The 12,877-nt window shown below is 32.8% G+C and overlaps 1 protein-coding gene across 4 annotated transcripts; it reads left to right on the top strand.

Annotated features, from left to right (window-relative positions):
• The first annotated feature begins 1,050 nt into the window (after positions 1 to 1,050).
• LOC126676160 (galacturonokinase) lies at positions 1,051 to 11,624 on the top strand. Of its 4 annotated transcripts, none has more exons than XR_007640246.2 (14): positions 1,051 to 1,367; positions 1,440 to 1,483; positions 1,558 to 1,672; positions 2,063 to 2,128; positions 4,577 to 4,656; positions 6,078 to 6,177; positions 6,438 to 6,589; positions 8,063 to 8,103; positions 8,201 to 8,229; positions 9,104 to 9,173; positions 9,290 to 9,379; positions 9,761 to 9,845; positions 10,388 to 10,618; positions 11,231 to 11,357. XR_007640246.2 is itself a non-coding variant. In XM_050370310.2 (12 exons), exons 1-12 carry the CDS (start codon positions 1,146 to 1,148, stop codon positions 11,473 to 11,475), a joined length of 1,254 nt encoding a protein of 417 aa, XP_050226267.1. In that variant the 5' UTR covers positions 1,053 to 1,145; the 3' UTR covers positions 11,476 to 11,624. The 4 variants fall into 4 exon arrangements, 1 of the variants encoding a protein (XP_050226267.1); XR_007640245.2 differs by having other exon boundaries at positions 9,761 to 9,857; XR_007640247.2 differs by lacking the exon at positions 9,761 to 9,845.
• Positions 11,625 to 12,877: the final 1,253 nt, after the last annotated feature.

Genomic DNA, 12,877 nt, shown 5'->3' with positions numbered 1-12,877 from the left:
TTTGAATATATGTTGAGTAAGGACCTCATTCACGAAACGCACTCTTATATTTAAATCATATTTATTTTGATAAAATGATCGTTAATATAATTTTATTAAAATTTTAAATTATTATTATTTATCTTTAAATAAAAAATAAAATTAATTAATTTTTTTATCATGTTAAAAAAAAAGTGAACTAGACTTTTTATTTTTTAAAAGTAAATATGAATTACATAAATAAAACTAATTTTAATATTTTTTATTAAAATATTAAAACAATATTCTATACCAATGTTTTTTTATTTTTTAAAATAATATAACAACATTGCACTTACAGGTGTAAACATACGTCGATCTTCATATATGTCAATTTCGAATTTGAGTGTGTTATATAAACTTAAAAGATAAATCTGGCTACTTCATTTTTTAAAGGAGACATATTAGACCAAAGTCTGAATGGAATTTTAATTTTTTATTACTAAGTTGCCTTCAAAAATATTTAAAATTAATTTTGAATATATTTCGAGTAAGGATCTCATTTACGATATATACTCTAATATCTAAATCATATTTATTTTTATAAAGTGATCGTTAATATAATCTAATAAATAAAATAAAAATAAATTTTTATTTTTTTATTTTATGAAAATAATTATAGGGACTTCGTTTCTATAAAATCAAAGTGCAGGGATCTTATTTGTATAAATTAAAAATGCAGGGACCTAAAATTAAAGTGCATAGTCCTTATTTGTATATATCAAACTACAAAAATGAATTTTAGTCTCATTAACGGCGTGTGTGCTACACGCGCTAACAGAAGGTTAACAGAGGGATCTCAGGATGAGGGAAGTTAAAGTGCGGGGATTTAATGATGGGGTATTTCAGTGCGGAGACCTTATGCACAAAATGAGAAAAATGCAGGGACACACAGATGTATTAAGCCTAATATATGTATTTATGTATATAGTAATGCATTTTTATAATAGTTAATGTTTTTTAATATATGTGAAAAAGTTAACTAGGACGGAAGGAGTAAAAGATTGAGCGGAACTTAATTATCGAGTAATTCACACTGATGGAAGGTGGAAATGTGACATTTTAACCTGTCTTGTCTTATTTATAAATCATAACAAAAGGCATCCAAAAGCTGAGAGATTTGGAGAATGGAGAGAAGGGCGAGTTGGCCGAGTGAAGATGAGGTAAATAAAATGAGAGAAATAGCGAGTTCAATGTCGGGGAGGAGGTGCGAGGAAGTCCGAGTGGTGGTGTCTCCTTATAGGATTTGTCCCCTCGGCGCTCACATTGATCATCAGGGTGGAATTGTTTCCGCCATGACCATCAACAAAGGAATTCTCTTGGCCTTTGTTCCTTCACCTGATTCCCAGGTAAACATCCAACTTAATTCTTCTATCTTCATCATCTCTTTACTTATTAGCTCCCTGCAAATCTTGGTGCAGGTCACATTAGGCTCCGCACAATTTAGTGGAACCATTAGCTTCAGGTATTCTTCAGCTCTTATCTTCATCTGTTTCATCTTTGTGATTTCCAATTCACATTATTCCATCTATTTTGCAGTGTTGACCAACTTCAATTCCCCAAACCAATTATCAAAAAAGAAGACTCTAACTGGGGACATTTTGCCAGAGGAGCTCTCTATGCATTACAGAGTAGGGGACACACTATTACACAGGTTTACTTCATTCTTATGCTCACTAGGCTTTTCAAATTAATTAACCCGAGTTCAGTTGTGATAAGTTGAAATAAATTTGTGACCAAGTCTATATTGAATGCACCAATGCTGTGTCTAAATTTATGCACATTTGAAACCATTTATGCATATAATCAAATTCATATCTTAAAAATTAGAAACATTAAGTTGTCGTATCATAACGTGATCTGACAATTTCTTCCATACATTACATGTGCATTTGTTTTTCCTGAAATGCTGCATTTAAGATAATACTGCTGTGGCTATATTATCTTTGATAAAACTAGATATTTACGACAGCTTTAGATAGATTTCCTTTGGCGAATCCTGCATATTTAAATCAGGAAATAATTTCAACTATTATCATTATAGGGCATCACAGGATTTATCAGTGGATCTGAAGGTTTTGACAGCTCTGGCCTCAGTTCTTCCGCTGCTGTAAGTTTGCTCGTCATTTCTTGCCTTTTACTATTACATTACTATAAGAAATTAGATTGCTAGAAAAAGATGTCAATGATGCATTTGGACATATACAATTTTCTTTAAATGAAGTATTTTTTGAAATGTCATTTTCCAGCCAAGTTCATGTGATCAATTACAAGCCTAACTCCTCATAACCTTCATCTAGAATTCTACATTTAATCTTTTAAGTGGTCTTTTTTTTCACCTGCTGAAAGTGCTTTGAGCATGCCATGGATGGGGAAGGCACCATCCACTATTTGACCCTGTCCTGGATACCCAAGAAGGAGCAGGAAAGTTTGAGCTAAACCCTCAATGACTTTCCTATTGAATTTTATTCAATTGAATATATAGAATCATGCTACCATGAAAGTGGAGAGAGAGAACGGTCTGCGTATTTTGCGAGTTTTCATATTTTAAAGACATTCTCACTCTTTAATGTAACTTGTTCAAAGTCGGATTTATTCAGGTGTATGGTGCATTGGATTAATGATGATGTAGCTTTTTTGAAGGAGTATATGGTCAAGCTCTTGTCAAAATTTTCCATTGCAAGTTTGGTTCAGTTGGTAACTGAATTTCCAATCCAAAAAAAATATTGAGATGGAGGTAGTGAGACCTTATAAATCAAACAAATTGAGAACATAGGACTGCAAGTTGGAAAAGGAAATATTTGTCAAGAAAAGATGTGTTGAATCTATAAATATGCTCAAAATTTATGTCGTAAGTTCCGTTCAATTGCTATTTCAATTTCCAACCCAAAATAAAAAATAAGATGGAGTTGGTAAGACCTTGTTATTAAAATAAATTTAGAGAATAGGATCGTAAGGTGGAATAGGAAATATTTGTCAAGAAATGAGGCCTTTACTCTTTAAAAGTGCTTTTTTTTTCTTAAATTGTGAATATGCTATCTTTCTATTCTACTTTTAGTCGGGCTAATAGAGGACTAGTGTCTTTGAAACATAATGATGTGGGAAGTGAATGGTGAAATTTAATGACTTCGTCAACTTGGAATTAGTTTAAATTTTCTGGTTATAAGGGAGATATAAGTGTTTTTTTTCAAAGGACAGTTCAAGAGAAATAGTTGTGCATATTTATTGTGGAAAAGATACTGTTTGTACAAATTTCATAAATCCTAACCATAGAAAAGAGCATCTAGTAGTGTTAATAAGTTGTTAATTACCTTGTGTATCATAAAAGGATTGCAGTGGAAGAATATTTTCTATAACTTGTATGGAAGGTTCATTACTTTTTCTTTTTATTTTATTTTATTTGGTAATTGGTGCGGAATTATTCATCACTTAGCCAATTCCTATTCCATTTTTATTTCATTTCAAATCAGGGTGAGTTGGTTTCTCACCAAAAAGCTTGCTTCTATTTTACTATTGTCCCTCTCCATTTCAATTATTTTGGTGAAGACTGAGAAAAGAGAATTGGAATGAGGGAAGAACCTCTTTGGAAAATGTTTGCAAGAAAGATGAACATTCCAATGCACTACATTTGCTTGGGAGTTGGAAATGTCTTCAAAATTGATGATTTAATATGAAAAAAAATCTCTACTACAGTTGATAATTTTTGTTTTTGTTTTCCTTTGGAAAGAAGGGAAATAAGTGAATCATTTTATTCACGAAAGTGAAGGTAAATGAACTGCTTACGATATCCTTTATTTGGGCGTGGCATTAACTGCGGTTGTGTGGTGATTATTATAGATACAAAACTTAATGTTTTAAATGCGTCTAACTACAGTGCTGGATGAGAAGAGAGGCATACTTGTTACATTGTGAACAACTTTGATATAGAATATTTGTTTTTAGGGAGTATGGTTTCTTCATTGAGTAATGAAAAGATAATTATTGTGTTCTTTTACTTTAGGCAATGAGACTATTTGGTGGGGGTGTTAATGATACCTGTTGAAAATAAGTTAAGATTACACTGTGTTTGAATTGCTCATTAGATGTCAGCTATTAATTGGCTTCCTAATGGTGGCAGTTTATCTAATGGAGTTGCATGCATGCAGGAAGGATATGGAATCAGTGCCTCAGTGTAATATCTTCCATTATGTTTTGTAAAATTAGAGTTTTGATCATATGATTTCACATTATTGAATCCCAGTTGGTAAACCTTATTATGCATTGGCCTGCAACAAGCAGAGGAGGTTGTTTAAGTGGCCTCTTGTTTGAGGAACTCGGTCAGAGAACTATGCTAGTAATGTGTTAGAGGCTAATCGTTTTCTTTTCTCCTTTTCCACTTCTAAGATCCTAAACGTAAACTGTCTACAATTATGCCCTCTGTCTACCCTTATATGGGATATTAACAACTTTCTTGATAAAATTATGTTACCGGAACAATTTAGGGCTTTGTCTTTTTTTGTTTTCTTTCCTTATCCATAGTTTTAAACTTGATACTAATTCATATAGTTACATATGGCAGGTTGGAATTGCTTATCTGTTGGCTTTGGAAAATGCAAATAACTTAACTTTTCCTCCAACTGTAAATATTGAATATGACCGGTAGGATGTTCGAATTCGTTTATTTTTCCTGATAATACTTCTATTTTATTCTCTTATCATGGATCCAGTGTAAAGAAAAAATTAGTTGGATTTTGAACTCTTAAAATTCCCATAATGCCGATATCCTCTTTTTTCTTGCAGTAATCTAGATAAATTCTCTAATGAAGAATTTGAAATACTAAAGATCAAAGCTTGATTAGTAATTAAAGAGCATTATATTTCTTTAGAGTTGCTTTCTTATTTAATCTCTTTAATACTCTATATTTTGGACACTGTGAGGATCAAATTTTTGTGTATATTCCGTCTTTGTCCAAACCTTTGTTTGACATTTCCCTGGTCTCTTTTTTTTTTCTATTTTTTGTTAGAGATTATAATATTGTTGGAGCATCTCTTAACTGTTTGAGCTTTTGGGTAGATTGGTTATTTGATATGGTATGAGAGCCTCTTGATCCAAAGTTCTAAAGTTCAATCATTGGCAACCACCATTTGATTAATTAAATGCATAAGGTAAAGTGGGCCTATATGCTTCGGTTTTGAAATCAACTGCCTTCTTAGCATTTTCTTAATAATTTTAGTCACATTAATTTTGTTTTGTTTCCTTTTCAAATTTCTTCTCACAAAATTCTACCAATTTATTACCACTCGAAACTGATAAAGAATACATACCACCAGACAAAAACAAATAACAGTTTGAGATGTACTCTCAAAAATTTAATTGATTTTTTGATTCGTGGGTTTGATTTCACAAGACAATAGACTAGTATAACTGTAACGAGAGGAGACATCTTAGTTTCCTTTTGCTTTTAGATTGATGGTTAGCTTTGCTGTGCAATATTGTTATTTAGTCTGGCGACTTGTTAAGTTTTGAGGGAAATGTCTTTGTGGTGAACAACTTGTGCTGTTAATTGGTGATTGTGCTGAGAGGTAGTGGTCATCTCTATAGAAGAGGCGGTATAATTTGACTGGTATACTGAGAAAGGGGCTGCTGGGGTGAGGGACTGTTAAAGGTATCATTATCAAGGATGGAGAGGTTACTGGTTGGCCGTGATGCAATCAATGATTCTATGTAATGCCAAAGTTGATAAAACTCAGATACTCATCGAAAAGTGAGAACTGACATACTTATCCTGACAAAATCGATGAATATCTCATTATAACTTGCGTTTAGAAATTACAAATTATAAAACAGTTCTTGTTTCATGTTTGTAGTTGTATGTGCAATTTTCTTGGAAGTCTAATAATGAGTTTTGGATGTCCTCATCTGCATAACATTTTGACTGAACAATGTCAAGCATGTGATCCTTTGTTAAGAATGTCACTAACTAAATTATTCTAATAGGTGCTCAGTTAAAATTTGTTATTTGTATATTTTATCTCTTTATGCCCTATGAAATTGCTAAAATAAGCATCTGAAAATGCAGGATTATTGAAAATGAATATTTTGGCCTGCGAAATGGCATACTTGATCAATCAGCCATACTGCTTTCAAGCCATGGTTGCCTAACATGCATGAACTGCAAGGTATCATTAGTATCCTTTTTTACAGTAAAAAAAATCTTAGATTCTCAAATATATGCATGTTATGCTGGTCGTGTAGCGTTAATTCAAATTGTATTTACTTATGTGATACTTTAGTTTTGAGTTTGGCCTTTTACTCTATGTTTGGATATATCTATTAACTTATTATTTTACATTCCTCTAATTATTTTATGGAAAGTTTGCGTTACTTATTTATCATTCATAATTTATGCTGTCTCACTGGCCTAATTTGGTATTTGTAGACTAAACAACACAAGCTTATACTTCCGTCAAAGTCGTTGAAACCATACAAAATATTAGTTGCATTCTCGGGCCTCAGGGATGCTTTGACCAACAACCCTGGATACAATCGTCGTGTTGCAGAGTGCCAAGAAGCTGCAAGAATTCTACTTAAGTACGATTATCTTTCCTTAACAAGAGAAAAACTTGTCAGTACTTTCTTGAGTTCTTCATTTCTGTATCTACAAAAAGTACATGCTTGGGATGTTTGTTTTTTCTTTAAATATTGAAATATTCATGTCGTAACTCTATTTGAACGATTATTAGTTCTAGAACTAAAGAGAACCTATGGTATGGCAATATTGAAGCAAAAGTCAGAGATTTGCCTAAAAATATAGATAATGAATATCAACTGTTAATTTTACGCTTTTAAAGTGAAAATCTGGTTCATTATTTAGATGGGGTTTCTGTAGATCTGGAGTTTCTTGATTCTATTGATGCATGAATCAAGTGAAGTACTAAAATTCTGGTTGCTCAACTGTTGCAACTTGCACCTTTATTCAAGGTAGTATTGTCACATGGGCAAGTAAAAGAACAGGACATTATGGAAAGGTTAGGTGCTGAAGGCAGAATACTATGGGCACTTAGAATGAGGGATGTCGTTAGTGAGGTCTCTTTCTAAAATATGAGATTTATTTGCATTTGCCAAGAGGATACTTTCTATAGTTAATGATTGCCAGCATTAACAAACTAAAGCTAATTCTTGTATGTCATTAAAAACTAAACAGATTGAAATACTGTGATTAGGCATTTATGAAGATGGAGTTATCATAAGTGAAAAAAATTCTTAAATGTGCATTCCAAATAAATGTGCATTCCAAATTAGGAGAGCACTTAGGTGAAATCGTTATGACATATTCCATTGTTTCCTCTCCTAGGCTACGAGTTGGACATGGTTGATATTTCTCTTACCCTGCTTGTGTGGAATTGTATAAAATTAGATGTAGAATACTGAAATTGTTTGTTCCATCTCTTGTACATAATCAAAGTGTTAAAGGTTCTGATGTTTCTTTCTCTTTTTAATTTCTTATTATATTAAAGGATAAGGATTAGGAGTTAACTTATTTTCACTAGTCCTGGCTACCTAGTTTGTTTCTTCAAAATCAGAACATGCAACATGACCTCACATTTGTTGTTTATTATCAGTACCCTAAGCTTATTTTAGGTTATGTCTGCAAGACTCACTAGATTAAGTGAACATGACCTCTCATGTTCATCAGAACTTGAGAGGATCTTAATCCTATTTTTACTTAATGCCATAAATATCATTCTGTTTATAAATGCCTCTGAAAATGAATGATATGATTCAGTCACATCTTGTTTACATTCTAGCTCTGTACTGGTTACAATCATCACAAATTTTAATTGTTTCTTATTAAATGCACTTGTTAAATAGCCCTACAACCTAAAGCAGAACTAACCCATTCTTTTTCTTAGTAAAGTATTCTAATCTTTTGAGTAACTTCTAAACTTTTTGTTTTCCTTTTCTTTTACTCTCCTATTTACATAATTGTAGAATTGAATTTCAATTAGAATATGCAACTTCTAATGAACACTTAATTTTTTTTTCCAAACATTTGATACATAGAGCTTCCGGAAATGACAATGTGGAGCCTGTTCTTTGCAACGGTAAATATCTGAATTTTGCTTCTCCTCATAATCTTTGTTCCTCTACTTCCATCATAAATTTTTGTTTTGTCTTTTTTCCCTGTCTGTATTCAAACAGTTGAACAAGAGGCATATCAAATGTACAAGGTAATTAAATAACGTCTCTTAATGTTATCTTCTGAAACTAAAACTTTTAATACATGTTGATTTGTGCTTTTTGCGGTATCAGTATATTATGCTAGCAGATAGATGCATGTCTAAGGCAATTCAATACAAAACACAAAATGATTTTTTTGGTTTTCATCTTATTGGCTTCTGTTTTTCGTAAAGTAATAGAGAAGTTTTATATAACTTCAATTCATATGTCTGATGGCTTACACCAACAACAAGAAAGTTTGTATGAAGCCTAAACAATTTAGTAGCAATTACTTGGAGAATGAAATGGGAAAAACAATTATGGAAATTTAAGACCATGTGGCTTTGTAGAGTACATTATGAACCTACATTTATTTACACAAGAAGCATCCGCCTGCAACTAGTCAAAGTTCAAAGTTATTTTTGTTGCTCAACTCTATTCAACCTAGCTAGGCCATAATCCTTGAATTTGTTGACTTGAGTAAATTGAAAGAGCAAAGAAGTTTTCGATATTGAAAGAGAAAATAAGGCCATTATCCAAATATTCTATTGACATTCTATAGTATTGTAATTTCGTAAATTGGGTAAATGCTTAAACAACCCTAGTCTCTCTTCGGCTGCCATTCAAGTGCGAGAAGATATATCATGGCAACCATGTATCTAGATGAAAATGACAAACAAGTTATATCGTCAATAGCTCAATGTCTTCTGTGTTGATTTATTTTCAAATTTTGTTTTTAATTTAAAACGATATTTGTTTGTTTTGCTGCGTCCGTCTTGTTTTACATTGTTAGTTTTTCTTTTCATGAAAATCTAAGAACCAAGTTATGTACTTATATTTTATGTTGTCAATAATTCTCTGTCCTGTCTTTCTATGCATCTGTAGTGCAAGTTGGATCCTATTCTAGCCAAAAGAGCAGAACACTTTTTCTCAGAGAATATGCGGGTTATCAAAGGTCGCTCTCTTAACTTCCGTTGATAAAATTTATGGAAAACATGTGCTTTATTTCATCACATTTGTCACCAATTTATGTTGGGATATCAGCTTTTTTGATATACTTTTTTTTTTCAGGACTTGAAGCTTGGGCTACCGGCAACATAGAAGAATTTGGGAGGCTCATTTCAGCTTCTGGTTTAAGTTCTATTCAAAATTATGAATGCGGTACGAACTCAAAATTTTTGCTTTTAATTGTTGCCTTATGTTCCCTAGTTCCATTATATGTATAAAATAGTACATGTTGCAGATTTATTTGGTGTTATGCGAAATTTATGAAGAACTTAATATGCTTTTAGCTCTGATGTCAATGTTCAATAAGCTCAAAAAGAGAAGATGGTTATTATGAGTTTTTTAGCCGGTCTCCCCCCATGAATTTGAAACTGCTAAATTTCATAGTTTCTCGAGCCCAGAGATCCATCTTTGCAGGATCCTTATCATAGGATTCTCCACATAGAAAATGCTCTATATGTTTGATCAATTTCATCTGTTCAAATTAGTGGTGCTCTTGTCAGTAGGCGCACTAAATTTAAATCTGGACGTTTACAGTATAGAGATAGTACCAAAGGAAGAGGATCAAACGGTGTTTCGGCTCAAGGAAAATCTTTGTTTCACCAAGTGGTTGAAAGATATGGTATGTGAAAAAGTAAGTTTGATCATCATGTATTCTATAAGCGATTTAAAGTCGGCGTCATTCTTTTAGTAGTCTATGTGGATGACATTGCGACAGTGAAGGAATTGTATATTTTGAAGTCCTTCCTTCACTAACACTCCAAACCAAGGATTTAGAAAGGTTAAAATATTTCTTAGGCCTTGACGTAACAAGGAGTAAGCAAATAATATTCCTATCTCAAAGGAAACATGTGCTTGATTTGTTGAAGGATATGGAAAAATCGAGGGATAAACCATATAGCACTTCTATGATTCCGAATTTGTATCTTGCAAAAGATGGTTCATCGTTTGAAGATTATGAGAAGTATAGAAAATTGGTTAGAAAGCGGAATTATGTTATTGTAACTCGTGCATATTTTGCATATTCTGTCAGTGTTGTGAGTCAATTCGTATCTGCTCCAAACATTAGAATACATATTGTGTTACTTAAAGGGGCTCCTAGGCGTTGTATCTTGTATCAAAATTTTGAGCATTACTCATATATTGAGTGATTCTTTGATGCAGAGTGAGCAAGATCTAAGGTAGATATGAGAACCACTGCAGGTGATTGTGTCTTCGTGGGAGGGAACTTGGTGTTATGGAAAAATAAGAAGCATAATATTGTCTCTCGTTCAAGCGCGGAACTAAAATACAGATTTACGGCGCAGTCTGTTAGTGAAATACTGTGGATATATCAACTCGACATAAGTGGGTCTTACAACTCCATAACCAGAAAAATTATGGCTTGATAATCAGGTTGCTCCACATATTGGATCTAGTCACGTGTTTCATGAATGAATTAAAATGAATTGAATTGAAAATTGATTGTTACTTTGTTTGTGAGAAGATACAATAAGAATTATTTTTTCATAGGATATGTGAAACTGGACATCAATTAGGAGATATTTTTACAAAGGCCTGAAATGAAATTTGGGTCAATTGTCTTTGTAACAAGCTTGCCATGATTGATACCTATGCTCCAGCTTGAGGAGTATTACGATTGCAAAAATATTATGAAATAAGCTTAATTGATTAGCTTGATTATAGGGAATCTCTTTGACTTTATTTTTCTAGTGTAGATTCAAACCTTTCCTTCCTAGTATACACTCAAACATGTATATCAACAGCAGGTGTATGATTGTCAATAATACACAAGTATTTCTTCCTTTCTCTGTTACGGAATGAATCTCTAGATCAAGCAACTCATTTAATTTCCCAAATTCAATTATCTTCAACTTGTAGGATTTTGCTTGAACACCTGGCCATCTATCTATTGGTTCAAAGTTTAAGCATTTTTTGGCTTTTTAATTCTTAATTGGCATTGACATCTGACTGATTTTTTGGTATCTGCATTATATGGTTGTTCAGGTTGTGAGCCTTTGATTCAACTGTATGAGATCCTTTTGAGGGCTCCAGGCATTTTCGGGGCACGGTTTAGTGGTGCCGGATTCAGAGGATGTTGTGTTGCATTTGTAGATTCTAGTTTTGCAGGAGAGGCCGCTGCTTTCGTCAGGGAAGAGTATCTCAAGGCACAGCCTGAACTGGCTAGTCAAATAAATCCAGAGTCGATAGTAACGATATGTGAAGCAGGTGATTCTGCCCGTTTAATCTGATTTATTTCATTGATTTATTTAGCTCCCTGCAGCCTAACCATTGTATGTCGATAGCAATGAGTGCAAGAATAATGGGCTAACATGAAGGGATGAGTATTGATAATAAATTTTGCAAATGAAGATTTCATAAGATGCATTTCATTTTTTACCATCTTGTGTTTAAGCTATTGATTTCCGCTTTCCAATCTTACTTCAGGTTACTACTTTTTAATTCTTTTCAAATCCCTTCAGATTTCATATCAGTTATTAAATTGGAAAATTGCTATCACTGTCTGAAAAGTGTAGTGTACTGTTTTTTTTTTTAATCTTGTTTTCCCTCGGATGTCTGTTAACCAGCTGAGAATTTTCTCTGTTGGAACAGAGTTTTAGTTAAATGGAAATAAAATGTCATGAAAGAAACTGACAAGCTTCTAAAATTTAAGAAAAACCAGTAGAATTTCACAAATAGATTATAACTTTTCGGTAGAATTTTATTCATGCACCTCATCACTTTATTGATCACTCTTAATTTGTACAGAATTCAAATCTATGGAAATTTTACTCAGACCCGTTCCTTCAGGTCCTATCAAAATTCAAGCTTAATTTTCACAAATTAAAGGGAAAATCATAAAAATATCTAAAGCATTCTCTATTTTATAGAAGGGAAAAGGTTTGTTTATGCCCCTGATGTTTACCCTAAGGCCCGGATTGGCCCTTACGTTTCATTTTGGCCGAAATGAACCTCTAACGTTTCAAAACCGGCCTATTTAAACCCTCAATTTTAACGGTGTTTACTTTTTCAAATTTTCCGTCCTCTCTTTCCTCTGTGGATGATGACATGGCTGGTACACCTAATCACGAGTTTGTTTATATCCCTAACGTTTACCCTAAGATTCAAATATACCCTTAAATTAAACAATAATTTAAATTGTTTTTTTCAACAAAAATTGAAGAATTAATTTTAAAAAATTACACTTTGTAGCTACGACAATTTCATCGAAACAAAAATTGATATGCAATATCATAAATAATTATAACTTAATTAAAATTCTAATTAATAAAAAAATCAATTTTAGTAAGAATGACAATGCTAATAAAAAAACAATTAAATTTAATTTAATCGACATCATCCTCTTTGGATGAACAGTCAGTCTCTGTTCATCCAAAGAGGATGAACAGCAATTGTTCATTCTGGAAGAGGATGATGGACAAGAGGATGAACCCAGTTCATCTTCAAAGAGGATATCCTAGATCTGGATTCATCCCCGGAGACGTCGGAGTTCATCCTCTTTGAAGATGAACATTATCTGTTCATCCTCTTGGGGATGAACAGTGGTTGTTCATCCACACACACCGTTCATCCTCTGTGGATGAACGGTGTTCATTCCGTGGTCGTTTAGTGTAGGCCGGAGTGCGGGTGGCG

This window comes from Mercurialis annua, linkage group LG4 (assembly GCF_937616625.2).
Source record: "Mercurialis annua linkage group LG4, ddMerAnnu1.2, whole genome shotgun sequence".
NCBI classification, from domain to species: Eukaryota; Viridiplantae; Streptophyta; class Magnoliopsida; order Malpighiales; family Euphorbiaceae; genus Mercurialis; species Mercurialis annua.
Note: the sequence above shows the minus strand (reverse complement) of the source record. Positions and strands in the feature narration are given on the sequence as shown.

Coding starts and splice junctions, on each gene's coding strand:
- LOC126676160 (XM_050370310.2), top strand. CDS start 1,146: ATGGAGAGAAGGGCGAGTTGGCCGAGTGAAGATGAGGTAAATAAAATG. Junction 1,673..2,062: donor GGGGACACACTATTACACAG/GTTTACTTCATT, acceptor TTATCATTATAG/GGCATCACAGGATTTATCAG. Junction 6,178..6,437: donor TAACATGCATGAACTGCAAG/GTATCATTAGTA, acceptor TGGTATTTGTAG/ACTAAACAACACAAGCTTAT.